Raw genomic sequence first — 23,964 nt, 5'->3', positions numbered from 1 at the left:
ATTTAGCTCAGTTCCAGTGTTGACTTTTTGTCAGCCATCAGATCTTTAACATGCATTTATTTCTATATACAATATATGTATTGGCATTCAGTCTTTGATGCTATCAGACTCCTTTTGTTTACATATATTAGTTTATTTTAGGGCTGTCAAAAGAAGTTATTGTACTTTAAAACCAAATAAGAAGTGACATAAAACAACAAGTTACCCGATCTGCTAATCCGCCTGGAACAATAGTCCTTACGACGACACCATTTGATTTTCCTCCTACAATTCCAAAACCTAATCCTGAGCCGTCATTAATCAGTTCAACTTCTTCAACATGGCCCCATTGAATCTGCAATTAACAGAAGAGGGAGATTTTAATTTTAGTTAATAATCAATATTTCCTGCTTTCATTTCTGCCGGTAATTATTAATAATCATATTCAGAGCAATTTCCCCACATATAACTGGAGCCATATTGAGTCTTGGTCAGTCAGTCAGTGGGTTTTGCAAACATTTTGCTTTTTCACTTTCATAAGACACCATTCTGGACTACATAAAGGCAATTTTAGGATTTCTTACAATAGTAAAAACTAGCATTTTAATTTCTGGTAAATCAAGTTTACTGCAACCCATAGGAAGAGAAATAGCGAGAAGTCTGCATTAGCCTATTTTTGTTTAATATTTGACTAGCTTCCTACTTCTGTTATTTCACTTACATGCTGTATAGAGCTCCAGTACACTCTGTATGAATAGCACAACATAAATTTTGCCATACTGAATTGGAAGCATATCTCTAAGCTATTTTGCACTGCAACCTTGTGGTGTACAAGACAATCTGAGAACAACAACTCTGTTAAACAACTGAACCTAGCCATTTTTTCTGTCATATTAGCACCTCACATAGAAACCAAAATGAGGCAAAGTAGGCAGGTTTAAGACTTCTGTGAATAAAGGATTTATTAGCATACTGGAAATCTTGGCCAAGATCAGTTAAAAATCATAAAGGAAGTTTAAAGACCCCCACAGAGAAATATTTCTATTTTATTTTGTTAGTCTGTTTGGTACAAATGCTTTAATGACAAAGCAGTTACAATTTAATTCTTTAAAATTTTCAGCGCAATAAACAATATTGATTATCCACTAAAACTTTCAAATTTCACTGGCTCTACAATAGTCATGAGGGAAATAATTATCCAGGCTCTTAAAAAGATCTCCAGCAAAGCTTCCAATATAACAAATTAAGATCCCAATATTGCAAACCCCATTCTCAGGCATGTGTGGCCCTACTAAATCATCGGGGCCTGTGAGATTACATAACCAAGTATATGATAAGCCCTCACACTGAAGAAAATTAGTGGGTTCACAACCAGTGGAGACTAGCAACATATGAAAGTTGATATGAAAAACTGGCAAACTAACCATGCAATCAAGATGTTCCCTTCATAGTGATGCATGTATTTAAATAAGACATTGCTTTGGGGAGTTAAGGTTTTAGTAGATCGTATTCGGATCAGTGGAGATTGCTGAAAGTAAAGTAAAGTAAACACTGCCTACCCTCTTTTAAGTCATAATCAGAGTCCAATTGCTCAAGGTAAAATGGTTTGCACTGGGTGAACTTGTAAATTTCCCTACCCTGCCCCTCTCTAAGTAGGCTCCGCTACTGAGAATAGGTCAACCGACTAAAGTGTCAGCTCCAGGTCCCCCACAAAAAATCCAATATCTACTTTACAACAACTTCAGGCAGCTTTGCAATGCAAACATTATATTTAGGGCATGATAACTTTAAAATGAAATACCTGCACTCTTAGACACAATTAAAAAGCACATACCGTTAGCTGCTGTAAAACAAAAATAGTTAAAACTATAAATATCTTTTCATATGTTTAAAAAGCACTAACACCTTCCAAAAACTGATTTTTGACAGTGTCATTACTCACAGTCTCAGGCGGATGTGTGTCATTTGAGACAGCAGAGGTTCCGCTGTTTCTTTGGACTGACTCTCTAGCAACAACCAGATGTAAAGATCCTGTGGATTGTTGGAGCAGTGCAATAGCCTGCTGATGGGAAATGTTCTGATCCAATGGAGTGTGGTTAATGGCCAAAATGTGGTCATTTTCCTTTAATCTTTGATTCCTTGATAAAAAATTAAAAGATTCTTTTATTTTTAAACAGATGTAACCGCATAACAGGATTGTGAAGATACATAAAAATGAGTGAATCTGCTTTCTTCTGGAAACAGAGGGACAATTTACTGCTAGCCTAAGATGGTATAACTCCTACGAAGTTAGTTCATATTATTGATGAATTTACATCTGTGATTAGAAAATCTTTAATCCTCTTCATAAAAATATTTATAAAATTATTCTTCCAGAGACCTAGACGAGATGCTTACTGGGACAGAATTTTGTAGGAACCACCATTATCCTATGTCACCTTCAGAAGATCTCATCTCAAAAGGAAAATGGGAAGCATTTAAGTGGAATTTAAAAATAAAACAAAACCAACAACATGGAGGTTTTTTTGGTAAATAAATTCCTTGAACTTTGCCCTAATGGGTGTGTCTGTTCAGAGATCAAGGGCATTTTATATCTCATGATCACGTCATGTCAGCAGCAGGCCAGCATGCCCTGAAGTGTAATATTCCCCTTTGACATCCAAATGAACTCATCTTTCTCTACTTTTAAACAGCTTAGTACATTTTTCTAAAGTGTTCCTTAGTGTGCCCTCTGCATTTCAACCTCTCCGCACGATAGGGGGGTGGAAGAGTAATCTTGTGTCGGGACACTCCAGGATGAGTTCTTTTAGAAAGGACACCATCATTTTGAAGCCTAGTCACATTTTCTTTAAATGCATTAAAAGTAGTTCTAGGCACTACACTTGCCATCGGGGCACGTGCACTTGGGGGGGTCGGAGGGCAGCTCAAGTTTTGTAATTTTGCCATTTGTTTTTTAAAAGAATGTCCTGTGTCTCTATGTGACGGACCCACACAAACCACAGAGGGACCTGCCTAAAGCCCTGACCCTTCAAGATCTGTGCAGGAATCCTCCAGCAGGATTGGGATCAAACTTTACATGGGAAACAGTAAATCTGACTATACACAGAGTATGCACAAAGTAAAGTGAATAGAGTTCCTTCTTCGTTAATCTCTTTCAGGGACACTAATAGCACGTTCAAAAATTCAAACAGGTGTATGATTTTTAAGTTCCTTGCGTCCCTTGAATTTTCATGGGGTGGGTTAGTTAATCATAGCGGCCATGCCAAGATTTTCCAAAGTGATTAGTGATTTTTGGCACCTCTATTTTTGGGTGGCCAACTTCAGTCACGTCAGAGGGCCTAACTTTCAGAAAGTGCTGAGCACATGTCCTCTGATAAAAAAAAAATCATGCCCCTTTAAGCTGGTCCCAAAAAGATAGGCAGCCACAAATTAAGACACCCAAATTACTAGAGATACAAGGTGGGTGAGGTAATATCTTTTATTGGACCAACTTCTGTTGGTGAGAGAGACAAGCCTTCAAACTTAAACAGAATTCTTCTTTGGGTCTGAGAAACGTACTCAGGTCTGGTCTACACTACAGACCTGCATCAGTATAACTCGGTCACCCAGGAGTGTGAAAAATCCACACCTCTGGGCAATGTAGTTACACCAATATAACGCCCCCTTGTAGACAGCACCTCTCAGGGAGGTGAATTAACTATGCCGATGGGACTCCCATCAGTGTAAAGCTTCTTCACTAAAGTGCTACAGTAGCACAGCTGTGTTAATGCAGCATTTTAAGTATAGATGTTCCCGTGGAGCGTCACAGCTAAATGCAAGGTGGATCAGATTATTTAGCATAAGTAGTTAACATATATTTGTTTGGTGAAGTCGATATTTAAGTGTGTTAAGAAATATGTCCTGGACTTTCTCCTCAGAGCATATACTGTGGTATCTGAGTGACTGTCTGTAGATAACAGATTTCTTGGTGCATTTTGGGGTGGTTACTGAATCTGTGGTGATCAGTGAGTTTCTCGTATACAGTTGTCTGTAGTATTCCATTGTTGAAGCTGATTGTGGTGTCTGGGAAGTTGATTCTCTAGAACACTCCCACACTAGCGAGTAGAATGGATGTGTGGTGATTGTTGAAGTTGCGGTAGAAATCTGAGAGAGTTTAGATATTTTCATCCTCTGGACAGGCATATCATTGGTTTCATAGCACATCTTTCCAGAAATAATTCTTCAAGGTGGCCAATGAAGAGATTGGTATATTGGAGCCATTCTAGTACCCATGACTGTACCCACGGTTTGACAACGTTTGTTGTTGAATATTAAATTGTTACGTGTGAGGATGAATTTGGTGATGTGTTTGTGGTGGATGTCTGAGGGTTGTCCATTATCTTATAAATATTTGATGCAGGCAGCAATGCTGTCACTGTAAGGGATGTTGTTAATGTAGTGGAGTTTCTGGAGGAAGTTGGTTGTGTCCTGGAGGAAGCTGGCCCTTTGTGTGGTGAGTGATTTGAGGATGGTTTCTATGAATCTCAATATTCCTTCAGTAAGATGCTGTAGCCAGATAGGATGGGTCTGCCTAGATTCTCTTGTGTATGTATCTTGGGAAGCATGCAGAAGGTCCCTGAGGGATGAGGTTGTAGAGTATCTCTTGAGGTTGTTTGGGGAAGGATTTCATGATATCCATAAATTCCTGGGTAAGTTGTGGTGTGGGATCTTCTTTGAGCTATTTATAGTAGGTATTGACAGAAAGTTGTCGCTTGCCCTCGTTAACAGAGTCATCTTGGTTGAGGACTAGGATGGCACCCCCTTTGTCTACTGGTTTGATCACTATTTGGTAGTTGAATATCAGGGACTGTATAGCTGTCCTCTAGTGGTTCTCAGCCGGGGGACTGCACCCCCTGTGGGTCCGCAAGCCCTTTCGGGGGGCCACGGAGCCCTGCCACTGAAACCCAGTGCCCTGAACCCCAGCACCCCCTGTGGGGCTGAAGCAGGGAGCAGTGCAGGGCTGAAGCTGCAAGCCCCCGTGCTGAAGCTGCGAGCCCAGGCACCTCACGCGGGCTGAAGTGGGGAACGGCACCAGGGCTCGGCACACCCCCTGCACATGGAGTGGTACAGGGCTGAAGCCGTGAGCAGTAAGGGGCTGAAACCCCAAGCTCTCCACATCCCCCTGATGCCAGGAGAAACCTTGAGCCCATGGGCAGAGTTGAAGGGGCACAACGGTGTTGCCCCCCCCGAAACTGCAGTGCCTTATCCAGAGTGGGGTTGTCCTGGGGGCAGCTCCACACACACACCCCCAACCTCCTCTTCTCCCTCAACCGCTACCCTCTGTCAGGAAGACCAAGCCAGGCAGTGAGGGGCAGCTGCTCCTCTGGCTGGTGGTGCCATGGAGTGGGCAGCTGTGGCATTCCCCCATCTGCTGCTGGTGCCTGGGGTTGCATCTGCTCCTCAGCTCCCAGCCTCCTTTGACTGCTCACCCAGCCAGTCAGAGCTTCCCAGGCATCTCCAGGCCCAGCAGAGCCCTCGGGGAGTAGCCACCGGCACACAGCACCAGACAGGTGGGTGGCCAGGGCTGGAGGTGGCACTCCCTCCCTGGATCCTGCTATGCAGAGCTGGCCCAAGCCCTGCCAGCCTTTTCTCCACCACCACCACCCCCGCCCTCCCACAGAAGTCAAACTATGCCCCAGGGTCCTCCCACCCGAGGGGGGCCTCAGAAAGAAAAAGGTTGAGAACTCCTGCTCTAGGTGATGGAGAGATTGTAGGGGATAAGATGTTTGGTAAGGATTTCATAGTCAATTTTTCCCCCACAGAAATCAACGTAATAATCAAGAGTGTGGTTTCATCCACTATCGCTGACACACTCTGAGTTCATTTCCCAGACCAGAGAAGAGCTCTGTATAAGCTCAAAAGCTTGCCTCCCTCACCAAAAGAAGTTGGTCCAATCAAAGATATTACCTCACCCACCTTGTGTCTCTAATATCCTGGGACAACACATCTACAACAATACTGCATACCCAAAATTATTTTTCACTCCATGCATCTGATGAAGTCGGTTTGAGCCCACGAAAGCTTCTGCCCAAATAAATTTGTTAGTCTCTAAGGTGCCACAAGGACTCCTCGTTTTTTTCCAAAATTATTAATTTTTTTAAATCTTAGCCAGTGTTTTTCTTGCAAATTATTTTTTTAAACATGCAAAATCATAATTTTGCCACACTTCTGAAGGGGGATTTTTTAAAATAAGGTTAATAAAACACAAATATGCATATTCTTACCTGGCAGCTATGCTTCCTGGTTGGATTTCCTTGACAAAGATACCTGCTTCTCCCACCGTTTGATTTTTAAGGGCAATCACACTAAAACCAAGTCCTCCAACAGATGGTTTTTCTATATCTATGTATTCTATTTGTCTGCCCTAATAAAAAAAAAAAGGTGTTAATTTTCAACACAGTAGAATGATCTTATTTAAAATTTGTGAGTACAAGGAGAACTAGTCTTTCCCCTTCTAAAATAAATAAATAAATAAAAATGCAGAATTTTGAACATGTTATTTCTATAAAACTCTCCTCTTTATTATTTTTCATATAACAGAATGCAGTATATACAGGCAGCCCCGGGTTCTGAACCCTCTGGAAATTTAAGAGCTGTTTTCACATTTCATTCATAAAGAGATGAATTCCAAACTGGACAAAAAGTATAAACAAAATGCTGATTAATGCAATTTATTTAGAATTTCTGGAAATATTGCATAACTAACACAAATATCTTGTGTTTTGGCTGCTTTTTGCTTTAGAATGGGTTAGGTTTTAGCTCTGTATTCAAAGGCTATGATTTTTAAACACATATTTTCCCCTCCCCCTGTAATTTCACACTTGAGAATAACCAGGTTTTTTTCCCGCAACTGTTCTGTTTTTCAGCTCCAGTACAGAGTTTCTGGGTTTGTTTACTGGTATAAAATACCCATGAAAAAATATTTTATTTTAAATAAAACAGATGTGATTAATGTTCAGTCTTTAGCTCAACCAGTAAAAAAGATTTAGCTATAATGGCACACTAATGAGAAAAGTTGTGCTTAAAACACTACAGTTACATTAAGGTAGTCAATTAGAAAGTTATTTAATATAGAAAGGAATGACTAACCAATTAACCCAACTGATGAAAATAACGCCCAGTTCTAAATGCATAGGGTAAGTCCAGTCCTACATGGCTGGATCCCTGTGCCTATACAACAATGGCTCTGCAAATATAGTGATATCACTAATATGCTACACCACCCATGTTCATGAAGTGAGTATCAGGCTGACTAGGTTTTAAAAATCAAGTTGTATTAAAATTAAATTAAGGGATATATAAAATGTTTTAAGTCACTTTCACTGTTAATACCTGTGTGTAGTGGGGTGGCTACCCCACTCCTGGAGAACAGGAGTTAAAAAACAGCCAAGCTAGGCTGATTGGGGAAGCAGCCACAGCTGTGGCCAGCCCAATCAGGGCCCAGCTGACCCTGATAAAAGGGTTGTGGGCCAGGAGCTGTAAAACACACACACACACCCACCCACCCCACCCCTCCTTGGAGGGGAGGGGAGAGAGAGAGACATGGCTGCCTGGGAACTCAGGGTACAGGGAACAAAGCAGGGCTGGGGGAAGGCAAGAGGAGCTGGGGAGCCCCAGCCTAGTAAGTCTCCAGGCTGCAGGCCTTGCTAAAAGGCTAAGACAGGTACTGGGGCTGCAAAGGCTGCAGCATGGAGTTAGGCAGAGGCAGCTGGTCTGACCCCCTTGCCAATGATGAGTGGCCATTCCAGACTGCAGTCTGCCCCAGGGAAAAGGGGCTGGATGATGACTGGCAGTAGCCACAGAGGCAAAGTGGGTTTAGATGGTTGGGGGTTCCCCTGGGAGGGGAGACCCAGAGTGGGGGTACTGCAGAGGGCAGAACCCCAAGGTAAGGGACACCGGGGTCTTGGAGGGACATGGGGGCATGAGGCAAGCAAGATATTGGCCAGCAGAGGGTGCGCTGAGTGCTGGACAAGCTAATTCCCAAGATGACCAGCAGGAGGCGCCATGCTGGTGAGTCTTCACTTTGCCACACGCTCCCATTCAGCAAGTAAAATTCAAAACAATTTTTTTCAGGAAACGTCTATTTCCCATGAAATCTCATCAATAGGTAAAATAATTATGGGTTTTTGCCAACTGAAATTTTTCTGTTTTGGGATATTGATTATAAGATTAAAAAAAGTCAAAAGTGAAATATTTTCCATTCTTGTCAAAGTTTTTCTACTGGGGGGAGAGGAATCCCAACCAACTCTACTCTCCTATTGATTTATAAGACACCACTCCCTCAGATACAGTACAGAAAGTTATGTATTGCAATGGATTGCCAAACAATGTATGCAAAAGAATCGATGCTTATTGAAAAATAAGTTTAAACACACTGGCCATGACTGGACTTTACCTTTGCCATCCGTTGGATCGTCATATTGAATTCATCAGTTCCTAGTTTGGGATTGAATGGATCTACTCTGGGTCCAAATGAATTATGAGCCATATACACGTTCCCATTAGTAACGGATCTGTCAGCATCAAATACTAGTAACCCTCTTTTCGTAAAATCAAAGTCCACTGACCGGTCTGAAGGCATGTAATTGAGCTGTTATAAAAAACAGATTTTCAGGTATAATATTTTGTACAAAACCAGCCATATAAACAATTTATCAGCATTTTAAATCAGAATATTAATACCTCGTACATACATCAGGATTGCCTAAACTATTTCACCAAGTGTGTGAAAGGACTAACAGGAACAGGCACATACTAAGGGACATCTAATTTGTGCACAAAATAAAAACAGGAGGAAAAGAAAGAGGCAGAAAGAATGCAGAATCAGCTGGAGACAGAAAAAGAAATGCAACATGACAGAGGCAATAACCAAAATAGTGTTCCTTTGGTATTAAAAAAAACAACAACAAAAACAAAAAACAAAAAAACCACACAATCCCTCCATGTTTCAGCTAATTTTTAAATGAAAAAAATATTTTCTGTTTTCTTCCCTTCCACTCTCTATATTTTATTACATCCCTCTTTCCTGTCTTTTCCTACTCTGCTGTTTTTCCCTCTCCTCCCCAGGAGCTAAACACATCTGGAAGAAATGAGTGTCAAAATAGCCTTCAGACTACAGATTAAATTTTCTAATGCACCTGGGTCACTTAGGAGCCTAAGACCAGGCATACACTTGGAAGGCTTTGCTAGTATGGCTATAGCCTAGTGTGGCCACAGCTTATATTGGCAAAACTGAGCCAAATAAACTATACTGGCTTATCTGCCAGTATAATTATCCTGGCAGAAGAGCCACTTGTGCTTTCTCCGGTTCACAGACCACACATTTACCATTGTCCCCCTGGTTGGGCCTGGTCCACAAGCAACAGATTGCACATGCTATAATTGCTAGGTGCTGGAATTCAATTTATAGCAACACCAGTCAACTAACAAATGCAGAAGCTTTTCCCTGGGAATTACAAATGTTGACATGCCAAGCAGGAGAAAGAGTTTTCTCGCTCAGGAGTATGTTAAAAAGGAACCTGAACAAAATCAACTTTTTGAATAACGATTCTGAATAGTCCAGGTATTCATTTGTTATGCACTTGTCCCTTCCAACCCTGATATTCTATCTGGCCTCAGGAGGTCATCTAGTCCAACCCCCTGCTCAAAGCAGGACCAATTCCCAACTAAATCATCCCAGCCAGGGCTTTGTCAAGCCTGACCTTAAAAACCTCTAAGGAAGGAGATTCCACCACCTCCCTAGGTAATCCATTCCAGTGCTTCACCACCCTCCTAGTGAAAAAGTTTTTCCTAATATCCAACCTAAACCTCCCCGACTGCAACTTGAGACCATTACTCCTTGTTCTGTAATCAGGTACCACTGAGAACAGTCTAGATCCATCCTCTTTGGAACCCCCTTTCAGGTAGTTGAAAGCAGCTATCAAATCCCCCCTCATTCTTCTCTTCTGCAGACTGAACTCTCTCAGTTCCCTCAGCCTCTCCTCATAAGTCATGTGCTCCAGCCCCCTAATCATTTTGTTGCCCTCCGCTGGACTCTTTCCAATTTTTCCACATCCTTCTTGTAGCATGGGGCCCAAAACTGGACACAGTACTCCAGATAAGGCCTCACCAATGTCGAATAGAGGGGAATGATCACGTCCCTCGATCTGCTGGCAATGCCCCTACTTATACAGCCCAAAATGCCGTTAGCCTTCTTGGCAACAAGGGCACACTGTTGATCCAACTTCTCATCCACTGTAACCCCTAGGTCCTTTTCTGCAGAACTGCTTCCTAGCCATTCAGTCCCTAGTCTGTAACAGTGCATGGGATTCTTCCGTCCTAAGTGCAGGATTCTGCACTTGTCCTTGTTGAACCTCATCAGGTTTCTTTTGGCCAAATCCTCTAATTTGTCTAGGTCCCTCTGTATCCTATCCCTACACATATCTACCACTCCTCCCAGTTTAGTGTCATTTGCAAACTTGCTGAGAGTGCAGTCCACGCCATCCTCCAGATCATTAATGAAGATATTGAACAAAACCGGCCCCAGGACCGACCCTTGGGGCACTCTGCTTGAAACCAGCTGCCAACTAGACATGGAGCCGCTGATAACTACCCGTTAAGCCCGACGATCTAGCCAGCTTTCTATCCACCTTATAGTCCATTCATCCAGCCCATACGTCTTTAAGTTGCTGGCAAGAATACTGTGGAAGACCATATCAAAAGCTTTTCTAAAGTCAAGGAATAACATCCACTGCTTTCCCCTCATCCACAGACCCAGTCATCTCCTCATAGAAGGCAATTAGGTTAGTCAGGCAAACTCTGCTCCTAGATGTATTTGCATGTACATGTAAAATTGTCTTCTACAGCCATGTGGATAATGACAGGACACCTGCAGAGATCACTGGCACTCAGGGCATGCAGAATTAATTCCTGATTTTAAGTTCGTGTGCCTGGCTCAGCTAGCCCTATGACTTGAACTGGGTGTACAGGAAAGCATGCCACAGGCACTCAGATCCTACAGTTATGGGAGCCATAGCCCGGTTAAATATCAATGTGGTAGAAAACAGTTAGAACATTCAGTCACTCGAGTCACAGTTTATAAAGCCAAATGGCAGCATCCCCAGTGATACAACGCCTACATACCATATTTTAAATTCCTAAATAAATATAGCCAAAAAATGTAACTTTCAACTTACTTGCTCCTTCAGTTGCTTGATGGACTGCTGAAGGGTCAGGATCTGATTAAACAAAGGGCTTCTGAGTGTGTTACATAAAATAGTCAGGTTTTCATTCTGTGAAGTCTCCCCTCTCTCTCGCAGTTTCATTTGCAGACGATCAAGAATTTGTAGCACCTGCTGCTTATCTGATATACCCCAAAATAATACAGATTAGAAATCTGGCTCATAAATTCTCTCACTACTCAACAAAGATAATTATTCTTAAAATATCTACCTGCTGCAGGATTTTCAGGCATGGTGAATTGATCTCTTTGGAATCAGTCAGAATAACCTAGATGAAGTTAAAAAAAATCAACTAAGAAACCAAGTTTAAACTAAGTTATACCTTCCAGCAGATTGCTTAAGAGACCGAGTCAACTCAAAAAAAAAATTATGTTACTGTATCATTGCTATAAGTAACATGTAAGATTACTATAATCACTATTAGAGGAAAAACTATTTTTTCATTGTGTTTACTTCACTTACAGTATTGTTTACTTTGTTACAATCAAATGCAGTCAGTTTCACTGCTACTTAAACAACAAAAGGGAAACTTGGTGACTATTTATGTTTGGGCCTTTCACACAGCAACAAGGGAAAAATGAATTTTTAAACATAGAAAATTGCAACTGTAAAAGACATAGAAATGGCCGGAGAGACTGAAAGACAGGTATGTTACAGCACACTATTTTAAACTTGTTTTTAATTGACTACATCTTAAGCTGATATCCTTTCAAAATACACAATTATTTAAAAACTACTTTTCCACTGTTGTTTTAATTATTGAGATACTGGCAGACTCCTCATAGCTATGGGTCAGTCCTACAATCTGATCATGTGGGTGGGACCTTACACCTGTGCGAAGCCCCTCCAAAATCAGTGGTGCTCCACCCATACAAAATATATTGCAGAATCAGGGCCTAAAATTGGTCTAGTTCAGGGGTTCTCACACTTTTGTATTGGTGACCCCTTTCACATACCAAGCCTCTGAGTGTGACCCATAAAAACACTTTTTTATATATTTAACACCATTATAAATGCTGGAGGCAAAGCGAGGTTTGAGGTGGAGGCTGACAGCTTGCGACCCCCCATGTAATAACCTCACGATCCCCTGAAGGGTCCCGACCCCCAGTTTGAGAACCCCTGGTCTAGTTGATAAGGCATTGGGCTTGATAAGGAAATCTGAGTTCTATTCCCAGCTCTGCACCACGAACCTGCTGCATGAACTTGAGCAAGTCAGGTCACCTCCGTTTCCCATCCTGTCCTCTGTCTTAGTTATTTAAATAAGCCCCTTGGGGAGGGACCATCTCTTACTATGTGTATGTTCAGTGCCTAACACAATGAGACCCCAATTTTGGTTGAGGCCTCTAGGTAGTACTGTTATAATAAATATTAGTGTTTGCAATATGTTTTGTGAGACGATCAGGTCCTTATGTGCATATCATCACCTTGTATTTATATATATAGGGTCTGGCATGCTGAGGGCCATCAAAGCAGTTTACCAACTTAAACAGATAGACAGTATATGCCTGACTTTCCAAAACCCTATTATCCAAACCTCTGCAGTATCTGAATCCCCATGGGGGACAAGGAAGGGATATGGCTAATGCAGAGGTTCGGATAATAGAGCAGAGACTCCTGGATGCAGGGGAGGCCACCCTGCTACTGAATGTCTCCTGCGAGAGCATAGAGAGCCCTGTGCAGCCCCGCTGTCACAAGAGTGAATGAGCAAGGCTGTGACATAAGGTTGCTAACTTTCTAATTGCATAAAACCAAACACCCTTGCACCACCCCTTCCCATAGGCCCCACTCCTGCCTCAGTACTTCTGAGGCCCCACCCACCTCCCACTCCAGCCTCCTACCTCTGTCGCTCGCTCTCCCCAACCCTCACTCACTAGGCTAGGGCAGGGGTTAGGGTGTAGGAGGGGGTGCCAGCTGGGGGTGTGGGCTCCAGGGTGGGGCCAGAAATGAGGGGTTCAGGGTATGGAAGGGGGCTCCAGGCTGGGGCAGAGGATTGGGGTGCAGGAGGGGGTGAGAGCTCCGGCTGCAGGCTCTGGGGTGGGGCTGGGGATGAGGGGTGCAGGAGAGGGCTCAGGGCTAGGGCAGAGGGGCGGGATGCAGGAGGGAGTTTGGGTGCAGAGAGGGCTATGGGATGGGCCGGAGGTTGGGATGCGGGAAGGGGTGCGGGCTCCAGGAGGGAGTTAGGGTGCAGGAGGGGGCTCAGGCAGGGGGTTGGGATACGGGAAGGGGTGCGGGCTCCAGGAGGGAGTTTGGGTGCAGGAGGGAGTTCCGAGCTGGGGCTGGTGGTTCAGGCTCCAGGTGGGTGGTGTTTACTTCAGGCGGTTCCAGGCCAGCATGTCCAGCCCCTAGGTGGAGGCATGGCCAGGCAGCTCTGCGCGGTGCATGCTGCCCATGCCCCCCACAGCTCCTATTGGTCATGGCTTCCTAGCCAATGAGAACTGTGGAGCCAGCGCTGGGGGCGGGGACAGGGCATAAAGCTTCCCTGATTGCCCCTCTGCCAAGAGCTGCTGGGACATGCCAACCGCTTCTGGGAGCTGTGTGGACCCAGGGCAGGCAGCAAGCCTGCCTTAGCCCTGCTGCGCCACCGACCGGACTTCTAATGGCCCGGTCAGCAGTGCTGACTGGAACTGCCAGGATCCCTTTCTGACCAGGTGTTCCTTGATGCCTGGCAATTCTACCTTGACAGCAGAGCTGCAGAGGCCAGTGACACCTGATCCTGCAGGAGCAAGGTGCAAGGAAGGCTGCAGTCCTGGTGGGACGGGGCAGAGCAGAGTCCTGGTCAGGGGTCTCTGCCTCCCCCTACACCTTGCGCCTGCAATAATCAGAGGGCAGAAGCAGTAGCACAGGGCGCCCTCTGCAGCCCAGCTGTCAATCCTACAATCTGATCGTGTGGTTGGAACCTTATACCTGTGAGGAGTCCCTCTCCATTATCCAAACTCCCTATTATTCAAATAAAACCTGGATCCCCCATGTTATGTGGATAATCAGGAGTATACAGTGTGAGCAATAAACAAGATTAATTCCGCTGAGGAGAGTTTGTGATGATTTTGGTCAGCCTGGACAGTTAAGGTTTCTGGTGGAATCCATACAGACCCTAGTAGTTTGCATGGCTTCTACCTATAACCAAGCAAAATGTGGTGTTTTTAAGATTTGGTGGGGGAGAATGTCACTTTAAACCAAAACTCATAGCAAAATTCAGGGACTGCAAACCCATGTGACCCATAACCCAAAAAAGGTTTATGAAAATCTCTCTGGACTGAAATCTACGAGCACTCCACGGCTTTATTCAGGATACTTTTACTTTTCATGTGAAATACTGCACTTCCAAAGGCACAATTGCCATCTAATTCCACACTGGGCTTTGGTCCTGATCAACTCAGAAGAAAATACAATAGATTGAAGCACCAACACCACTTTCTCCTATATTCCAGGCCTGACCTTGCTTAGCTTGATAAACCTCATAAGATATTTTCAAACAGGGCAATTTTACCTGCCCCAAACACAATTCATAGGAGCTGCAAAACAATCCCATTGTGGAAGTAACTTGAAAACACCGTCAAGACAGCTCAAACACAGGAGCTGTCACACCACAAAATAAATCCAGTCTGGCAGGAAACCTGAAGACTCACTAAGGAAGCAGCACATATTCAAGAGAAACCTCATCTAGAGGCTTGTGTTGATATGGTCTTGAAGGTGAATCATGTTTCTGTTGTAGTGGGTGGAAGAACAGTAGTTATGACATGGGGTAAGGATTCAAGAGAGAAGGATTAAAGCAGGAAAAATGGGAGTGCCCTTTTGGCTCCACCAAATATGCAGAAGAGTCCAGGAGAAAAAGAATCAAATGAAAATTTCCACTTACAGCCTTAAGCTGTTCACTGGAGCCATTGCAGAGGCAGCTACACGCCAGTGGCAGTTGAAGCGATCCTCATGTACAATCTGTCCAGTCCTGTTTCCACCCCATCCCATTCTCCTCGTCTCACTAATTCTAGTCTCACCTCCTCAGGCTTTTCATCCCCGGTGTCTCACCTGTTCTAAGTGCTTATCTTCTTGCTCAACCATTCTCAGTTCTCTCTCTATCCCCTGGCTCCTTTTCTCCGGTCTCCTCCTCTTTGCTTCCACCCCCATTTCCACTGCAACTCCCATGCTCTCTAGCTTCCAATCCTAGACTCTCCTATCAGGCTTCTTGTCCCATTTTACACTGCCCTTCCAACCCATCCAGGGCTGGATTAGCCATCACTGAGCCCTAGGAAAACACAGCGTTGCACCTCTGCTAATGTTGTCCCATGCCACTCAGGATGATGGTGCAGCCAGGCCAAATCTGAGTGAATGCCATTGCGACCTGATGCACAGGGTCTCAGCACCACTCAGGTTGGGGCCCTCATTTCCCAACAAATTTGGGCCGTAGGCACATGAGTAGTTTGCCTATGCATTAATCGGGCCCTGGTCTTATCCCCTGCAATCCAGCTCTTGTCTCCTCTCCATTCTAATCAGGAAACTTTTCTTCACCTTGCCTGGGCCCAGCAGGTTGCCACTGAGAGCACAGGAGAGGCAGGTTCCCTGCTTTTGGTTCCAGAGCCAGTATGATTTTTCAAAGGTTTATAACTTGGGCAGATTTGGGCAGATTTTCATGGGGACAGCAAAAGAGACATCCCTGATACATCTGTTTATACACAAACAGTGTAGTTCATGGGTTCTCAAACCTTTCCATGTTTTAAGTTAGCTCATGAGTACCTCCCCTCTGATTTGCAATTGAACATCATCTTTGTGGCAACTACAGCAATTACTCATGTGGTTATGTAACAATAGGAAAGTATTCAGCATTTTTCAGTGCAATGTAGCAGCTGGAAACAAGGAAGGACAGTATCATGTGACCAGCCAGCTATCTGCAAACCACCAGCAAACATTTCACAGAAGAATGCAAGGAGCCCATGGCATGTGCAATGCTCTCAGGTCTGCAGGGTGTGACACTCTAATTTAAATTGCAGTAACATCCAAAGTGTGTTAGGTACTGTCCAAACACAGATGCAGGCCAGGACTATTTTTTTTTAAAGGCTCACCAGTATAGCGATATGGGCAAATCCCAGTGTGGACACAGCTTATATAAGCAAAAAAGTGCTTTTGACAGTATAGCCTATACCAGTTTGGCAAGTGAAATAAGTTACATCAGAAAAAGCACTTTTATGCCTATATGACTGCAGCTACACTAGGGCCTTTGCCAGTATATAAGTGTCACACACACACAAAAAAGTCACACCCCTAAACAACATTACTATACCAGAAAAAGTTAAGACCTGGCAAAGATACAGTGTCCTGTCCAAAAGTGCACAGAATTTTCTGAACAACTCTGGAATCCTGCAGAAGGAAAGAAGCTATTTTATACAGCCCTGTGACAGGATAATGTTACCTTACACAGTCCAGGAGCCAACACACCTAATCAGCAAAGAATTATGGCTTTAAAAAACAAGACTCTCATCAGGTTATTGTTTAAGACAAAAAGCATACAATAAACAAAAATATGGACAGTTCCTGCCACAAATTTATGGCTGTGTCTTCACAGCCGAAGAGATGTGTTTTTTCCACCAAGATATCTATCTCAATGTAAAGTCCTAGTGGAGTAAAGACACGGGTAGCTGTTACTTTGACTAGCTACAGTGAGTTAAAAATTACGGTGTCTTGTTTCCACTAGGACTTTACATTGAGCTTGATGTCTTGGTGGAAAAAACATATCTCGTTTGCACTGGAGATGAAGTCTGTCTAAAGACACATGGGGCCTGGTTTTCAGAAGTGCTGAGCACCAACTTCAGCTGAATCCATGAGAGCTAGTGGCACTCAGCACCTCTGAAAAATTATGTGAAAAGAGAATACACGGAAAGCTGGAAAGGTGCAGATAATGGTTTTACTTTTTCCTCCCAATCTCCCCACAATAATCAAACTAATTTTCCTCAGATGTAAAAATAAAGAGCCCTTTACATCCTGGCAGCTACATCTACTCACATGCAGCAGGGGTGGAGATTGAGGGGGGGGGGAAGAATGATGAAGTTTTGCCCCCCACACCAGAGTTTATGGGGGGGGGTCACACAGGGTCACATGCCCCCATATCTCTGCCTTCCTTTTAGTACAGAGGTTTTCAAATGAGAGGAGGAGGTGTGTGGAGAAACAGTCATAGGGGCAAGCGGTGATTCCAGGCAGCTCAAGACAGCCCCACACAGCAGAACTTGGAGAGGGTGGCCAGGTGTCTGGTTTTTGACCAAAAAGGTGGTCGAAAAGGGAACCTGACAGTGTCCAATCAAATCTACTGACTGAACACCCAAAGTCTGTTTTTTAAGTACTATAAAGTTGGCAACCCTATCTCCGAGTCCTGCCACCCGGGGCTGGCCTGAGCTGCCTGGCATCACCACTGCCTGCCAAACGTCCCTCCATGCCCCATCCCCAGTTTGAAAACCTCTGAGATAAATGGAAGGCAGAAATCTGGGGGTGGCACATGACCCTGTATGCCACCCATGTGTCATTTCTGCCCCCCCCCCCCCAAACTAAGCCCAGAGACCTCTGATCATTTCCAGGGTAACAAAAGGTGATCAGCTCCCCATTTCCAAACCAAGCAGGTCTTGGACAAAGGAGGGAGTTAAAACCAGAACCAACTGGCCAAACCCCTTTGGAAAGAGTGGAGCTGCTGTTGAAAAGGGCCTTAAATCTGAACGGTCCCTGCTTGGGAGTATTTTAAACACTACGTTGAATGTGGCACTTTATTTAAAAAGTGCCTAGACCGATAGCTCAGCCGCTGGCTCATCAGGGCTTCGCAGAGCCAACGCCGATCCTGCCCAACTTCAGGAGATTTGGGGTGTTTTCGGGGGGGCGATTGGTGAAACTCAAACTTTCAGGAAGTTCCTGACCTGCCCAGCCCCAACCGTGGTTCACCCCGCCCCCTGCCACCCTCGGGAGCGTTAACCAGCGAAGGGGCAGGACACGGGCAGGGGTAGGGGTAGGGGTGGGGGGTCCCAAGCCAGGCTGCCCCCGGGTGTAATACCTGCTCCGCAGCGGCGGGCTGCAAAAGGCCTGGCTGCTCCCGGGTCGCCGTCTGCCCTGCGCTCTCACCTGGGCGGAAGCGAGCGGCTGGATTTTGACCGCACCTCACCGTCACCTGCAACACAGGAAATCAGCCGGGCGAGCGCCGCGTACGCAGCTACCCGGCGCGCTGCGGGCCGCGGGCGAGCGCCGTGCGGGGCTCAGCGCAGGGCAGGGGGGATCGCGGAGAGAGGACGCGGGAGGGGGAAAGGGAGGTAGGGAGAGAAATAGCGAACGGGGGGAGGAACAAGGGATGGGAGTGGAGGGAGACAAGAAAAGCACAAATTATTCCCAAGCAAAGGGGATGATGGGGGATGGAGAAGCTGGTGTGTGTGTGTGTAAGAAATGGGTCCTTTCGTTTCCAGCATGTAAACATGGTCTTGAACTCATACCCGGGCTGGCACTGCAGCCGAGCGTCCTTTAACTAGGATCTCTCATCGCCTGAATACCATATTGGCCCCTGATCCTGCTAACACTTACACACAGGCTTAGCTTTTGTACCATGCCTAGCCCCACTGATTTCAATGCCACTGCTCGCCATAGCAAAAGTACAAAGGTCAACTCTGGTAATATTTGTTGGTTTTCTTAAAGCCCCAGCACCTGGATTCAGGTGGTTGGAGAAGAATCTCAGCTTTCATTTAAAAAAATAAAAAGACCAAAAAAAAGTAAATTTCTAGCCCTCGTGTGAACCCAAAGATTTTTTTTAAATCTCATGAGTTTTAAAGCCAATTGTGTGATTTCTGGATATTTGGAGTTGACACTACCCTGAGCACATGGAGGATTGGGGCCTTGGATGGAAGCTTTGTATTATCCTTGAAAACATGATATTTCAGTCTGTCCATGGACAGTCACTCATAGTTGCCATTTGGAATTCAGGGGTTCACTGACTGTAACGGGGTGACGAGATGTCCCGATTTTATAGGGACAGTCCCGATTTTGGGGGCTTTTTCTTATATAGGCACTTATTACGCCCTACTCCCTGTCCTGATTTTTTTACACTTGCTATCTGGTCACTCTAGACTGTAATAAAAAGGAAATAGAAAGAGGACACAAAGCCAAGCAAAAAATTCAAAAGACTTTAGGCTGGTGACGTGATTGACAAAGAACTTTCTGATACCTATAAACATAGTCCATAAAAATCTGGATGGAAAGAAAATGTAGTTTTAGAAGAGGCTGTTAGAAATGGTCAATTAGATCTTCATAGTGCAACAAATCAGTGGCTAGCTAGGATTTCATGTCTGTCGTTACCTAAAAACGGCAGTTGCCTGGAACTTCATAACAGCAACACAGTTAGAACTCGCCTTGTCCTGCTTTAAAGGCACTAGCTCCTACCACTTCAACTAAAGAGGACTGGCCATTAGCCATCAGCAGCACAGGGACTTGAACACACAGTTGAGTCGTTCTGATTCTAAACAGAGAGAACAGTGGCACACAAACATACTTTATTATTGTTTGTATTATGTTAGTGCCTAGGACTCCCAGTTGTACTGTGTTCCAAAAAAAAAAATAAAAAAAATCCAAAATAGACTATATTATTTGTGGTTCAAAAATTGATCCCTAGTTCTTTTACATTCATGAAAATTCTCTCGTTAGCAAAGAGGCAAAGACAGGCAGAACAAGCAAGTATTACCATTCATCTTGGATGGTAAATAATCTCAAAGGCTAAAAATTTGACCCACCATTATAAAACCAAACTGTTTTCAGAGGTGCTGACTGGTAACTGAAGCCTTGACTTGTTTTCTTCAACACTGTAAGAGATAAACTCTAGATGTATGTGAAATAAACTAAAAAAGAGGACAAAGTAGGTAATATGATGTTTTTATTTGAACTATTTTGTAATAATTCTTTGAATTTCTATAGCACCTTTATCCAATTCAGCAGCTGAAAACTGACGCTGTACCAATATGACATCGTTTGAAACAGCAAGACTCTTTTTACAGTAGTGAAATAGATCAACAATGGGGATTTGGACAAGTGCAGGTACATTGGTGCAAGATTCCCCAGTGTATAGATAAGCTCTGTATTTATTAAAATTTGTGAAGTACTCTGTGATCCTTGGATAGAAAAATGATGGCTAGAGATGACCCTGTTGGGATTTGGAATTTGTGGTTTCAGGGAGCCTGTCATTTCCACACTACAGTTTTTCTAATGTTAAGAAACTGTTTTTAACACAGGTTTAAATGAGTTTGGTTAAGCACATGTCATTTTGCCATTGTGGATTGGACATAACTGCATTGTAAACCACATTTGGAGTCTGCGTTATTTGTTTAATCTGTATTTGCTGATGTTGATTTTAAATTCTTTTGAAAAAAATTGTATGGTGGGAAAAACTAGCCTGGACAGGGCCTAGGTATTTATTGATGTTAATGTGTTTGTCATTTATAGTGATCAATAGGCATCATTAGTTTTTTCTTTGACATTTTGAAAAGTGGAACACAATTTTTTACCTTTTTGTATAATACTTGGCTGTAGGATAAAAATGTTGTACCTTGTGGGTGTGTCAGTTAGAACCAATTATAACCTGCCTGACCTGTCATAGCACTAAAATGTCTAGCTGCGTTTTATTTGTCCTGGTAAAATAAGAATGGCTATACTGAGTCAAACCAAAGGTCCATCTAGTCCAGTATCCTGTCTTCTGACAGTGGCCAATTCCACATACCCCAGAGGGAATGAACAGAACAGGTAATCATCAAGTGATCCATCCCATCACACATTCCCAGCTTCTGGCAAAAAGAAGCTAGGGACACCATCCCCGCCCATCCTGGTTAATAACCATTGATGGACCTATCCTCCATGAACTTGTCTAGTTCTTTTTTGAACCCTGTTATAGTCTTGGAGATTGTGCTTAAAATTAACCCCCAATGTCCAGCAACTTCTCTCCCACCAATGAGCAATGTTTGGGTTGGAGGAAAATATGAGGCAGATACACTTTTTGCTCCTCTCCATCCACAATCCTGCCAAAAATTAGAGACTTTTTTTTAAAATGACATTCTAAAAACAAACCTCTACAACAATAATCAATCATATTGGTGGGTTTGTTTTTTGTTTATTTTTTTGGCCTGCCCTCCGGTTGGTTTTCTTAACTTTCAGGGACTGGCTGCCTCTTCCCCTCTGTATGTGATTTCCCCCACCCACGTATTTGTGTCTGAAGAGCCCATTAAAAGGATGGAGAGAAAAACTCCCTGTTTGTAAGTGAGGGGAACTTCGTGTTCTCTCTGCTAGTCCCTGGCCTGTTGTCAGAAGTGGATACAAACCCACCTCCAGACAGCATCTGGAACACAGCACCTTAGCCTCCTTGGCCAGCCTGACAGCTCATCCCTGGGGGAAGGAGGATGGAATTAACCTCCCTCCTGTTCCCAGCCCCCTTCCTTCTCATTCTCCCTACCTTTGTCCCCAGCCCCTTCTCCCTCTCCTCTCCCTTGTTATTCTTCCTCCAGCCTTCACTCCTCAGCTCACTCGCCTGCCCACCCTTCCATGTTCCCACAATGCAAAGCGCTCGCGGCCACGGCAGCCGAGCTTCCTAACCATAGAGAGGAGGGGACGTCTTGAGTGAGGGCAACCGAGCTGCCTATACTTTAAATACAATGAGGACGCGGTGGCCATCTTGACTAGGGGCAGTCTGACTTCCACCGGTAGAGGAAGCAGAGGAGGCTCGGCAAAGGGCACGGCTTGCCTTCAGCGCGATTGACAATAGGCGGCAGCCATCTTTGATGTGGGCAAAGTGCCCCGCGCTGCACCCTGAGCCGTCCTTCCCCGCGAGGCTGCCCGAGGCTGAGGCCGTGGCGGCGGCCGGCTGGTTTCCACGATGATAGCCGCCCGGCCGAGGCGACGGCTACTGCTGCTGAGGAGGCGTCAAGCGGCGGCCCGGTTGCTGGGCGTCCTGTGGCTGGCGTGTGTCGCCGCGGAGGGCGTTGCCGGCGGGGAGCCCCCGCTCAAGTGCGACGAGCTGAGGCTGGGGCAATATCCTGAGTCTGGCTGGGGGTGCGGTGGGGGTGAGGGCTCGGTTACCATGGTGACGCCTGGTCTGTCTCTCTGGGGCTGCTCCCGCCTGTGTCCCAGGGCCAGCCCCTAGTGCTCCTGTCAAAGGGGGTGTGGCGAGGCTTGTGAGTGCCCCCCATCCCATAGGATGCCCCCCCGGCTCGTCAGGCCACTCTGAGGTAACCGCAGCTGAGATCAGCCTCCGTGCTGGGTGTGAGGGGTGCAAGATCTTTGCTTGGGATGGTTTTGGGGGGGTCTCTTCTTCCTGCCCCCATTAGTAGTGAAATCTCTGAGGCGCTCGATAGTGACAGTAGCTGAGGAGAGTGACTGAGCTGGTTAATAGGGGAAGTGAGGGATTCTTTCCTGGGGTTTGTGTGGTTGGGGGTTTTTTTGGGTGGGGGGAGGGGTCTCCCTTTTGTTTTGTTAGTGTTCAAATCACCCGGAGGTGATGGTTCTGTAGGACACAATTCATTTGCAAAATTTGGGAGGAAAGGGATCAGCCTGTAGTTTTGAATCTACAGACTGCGGTAGGTAGAAATACGGGGGTGACATATTCCCGTTGGGAAGCTATTGACTGTTTAAAGGGGGTCACATCTAGCTCCCACCCTCTCCCTCCAATAAGTTAATTGTTGATAGTTTTTGACAGTTGCTGACATTAATGGAGATCAAAAGTGGAAGGTAAGCAAGGAAAAATTGACTTCCCATCCTGCTTTATTTGGCCCTTGGAGTTCAGTAACATAAGTAGGAAATTTTACAGTTCAGTCCCTGTTCAAGATTAGCCTGGTGCAGATGTGTGGCAGTTTATGATTTTCAGATGATCAGTTTACATTCTGTTGGATGGTGTTGGTAGGTGGAACCTCTTTTTAACCAAATATTTGACAGCGAATCAGTCATCAGTTGATAGACTGCTGGTGTGCATTGACACTCATCCTAAAAAGCAAGGAAATAAAAGCTGGTTTTGAGGTGCTCGATTTCCCTCTTTTAATAAAGAAGGTTTTTTTACTCTTCTTATAAGAGTTAACCACTTATATTTCCTTCAGGTGTTATTGGTAACAGCAGTCAAACGTGCAGCCTAGGGAAGTGTGTTTCTGTATTACAGTAACTCCTCACTTAAAGTCGTCCCGGTTAACGTTGTTTCGTTGCTGACCAATTAGGGAATATGCTTGTTTAAAGTTGTGCAATGTTCCCTTCTAATGTTGTTTGGCAGCTGCCTGCTTTGTCCACTGCTTGCAGGAAGAGCAGCCCATTGCAGCTAGCTGGTGGGGGCTTGTAACCAGAGTGGACTGGCAGCCCCCCTATCAGCTCCCCACTCCCCTAAGTTCCCTGTGCAGCAGCCACCCAGCAGGCTATCAATTGCCAGCAGTTCAGCCCTCTGCGTTGGAGCTGTTCCCAGAGACTCCTGTTTGCTGTGCCGGGGAAAAGGGAGGGGTCATAATGTCAGGGTGTCCTCCTGCACCCTGCTTACCTCTTCTCCATATAGAGCAGGGAGGGGACACTGACGGAGAGAGAGAGATACAGAGCGCTTGGGGTAGCAGCTGCTGTCTCAACTTCCTGATCCACTTAAAAAGACAATGCACTTAAGAGTGGGTCTGCTTACTTAAAGGGGCAGTGTGCATCTCTCTCTGCCACACACAAGGTGTGTGTCTCTGTCTGCTATGCTGTCTCCCCTCCCTTGTGTTTGTGCTGCCTT

At 44.9% G+C, this 23,964-nt stretch overlaps 2 protein-coding genes across 8 annotated transcripts in view; one reads left to right on the top strand and one right to left on the bottom strand.

Moving 5' to 3' along the window:
• PATJ (PATJ crumbs cell polarity complex component) overlaps positions 1-18,372 on the bottom strand; it is a 216,834-nt gene extending 198,462 nt beyond the window's left edge. For all 7 annotated transcript variants that reach the window (XM_045028182.1, XM_045028179.1, XM_045028180.1 and 4 more), the window contains exons 1-7: positions 18,259-18,372; positions 11,449-11,505; positions 11,193-11,359; positions 8,414-8,608; positions 6,243-6,382; positions 1,922-2,117; positions 206-334 (exon numbers count right to left, since the gene is read on the bottom strand). In XM_045028182.1, coding sequence (XP_044884117.1) covers positions 206-334; positions 1,922-2,117; positions 6,243-6,382; positions 8,414-8,608; positions 11,193-11,359; positions 11,449-11,470 — 849 coding nt within the window. In that variant the 5' untranslated portion in view covers positions 11,471-11,505; positions 18,259-18,372. The remainder of the gene's footprint in view (positions 1-205; positions 335-1,921; positions 2,118-6,242; positions 6,383-8,413; positions 8,609-11,192; positions 11,360-11,448; positions 11,506-18,258) is intronic.
• Positions 18,373-21,942: 3,570 nt separating this feature from the next.
• Positions 21,943-23,964, top strand: part of TM2D1 (TM2 domain containing 1) — a 33,729-nt gene continuing 31,707 nt past the window's right edge. Inside the window, exon 1 of the mRNA XM_045027159.1 lies at positions 21,943-22,256. Coding sequence (XP_044883094.1) covers positions 22,102-22,256 — 155 coding nt within the window. The 5' untranslated portion in view covers positions 21,943-22,101. The remainder of the gene's footprint in view (positions 22,257-23,964) is intronic.

This window comes from Mauremys mutica, chromosome 8 (genome assembly GCF_020497125.1).
Source record: "Mauremys mutica isolate MM-2020 ecotype Southern chromosome 8, ASM2049712v1, whole genome shotgun sequence".
In the NCBI taxonomy this organism is placed as follows: Eukaryota; Metazoa; Chordata; order Testudines; family Geoemydidae; genus Mauremys; species Mauremys mutica.
The sequence above is the reverse complement of the archived record's forward strand: the minus strand, read 5'-3'. Positions and strand labels throughout refer to the sequence as shown.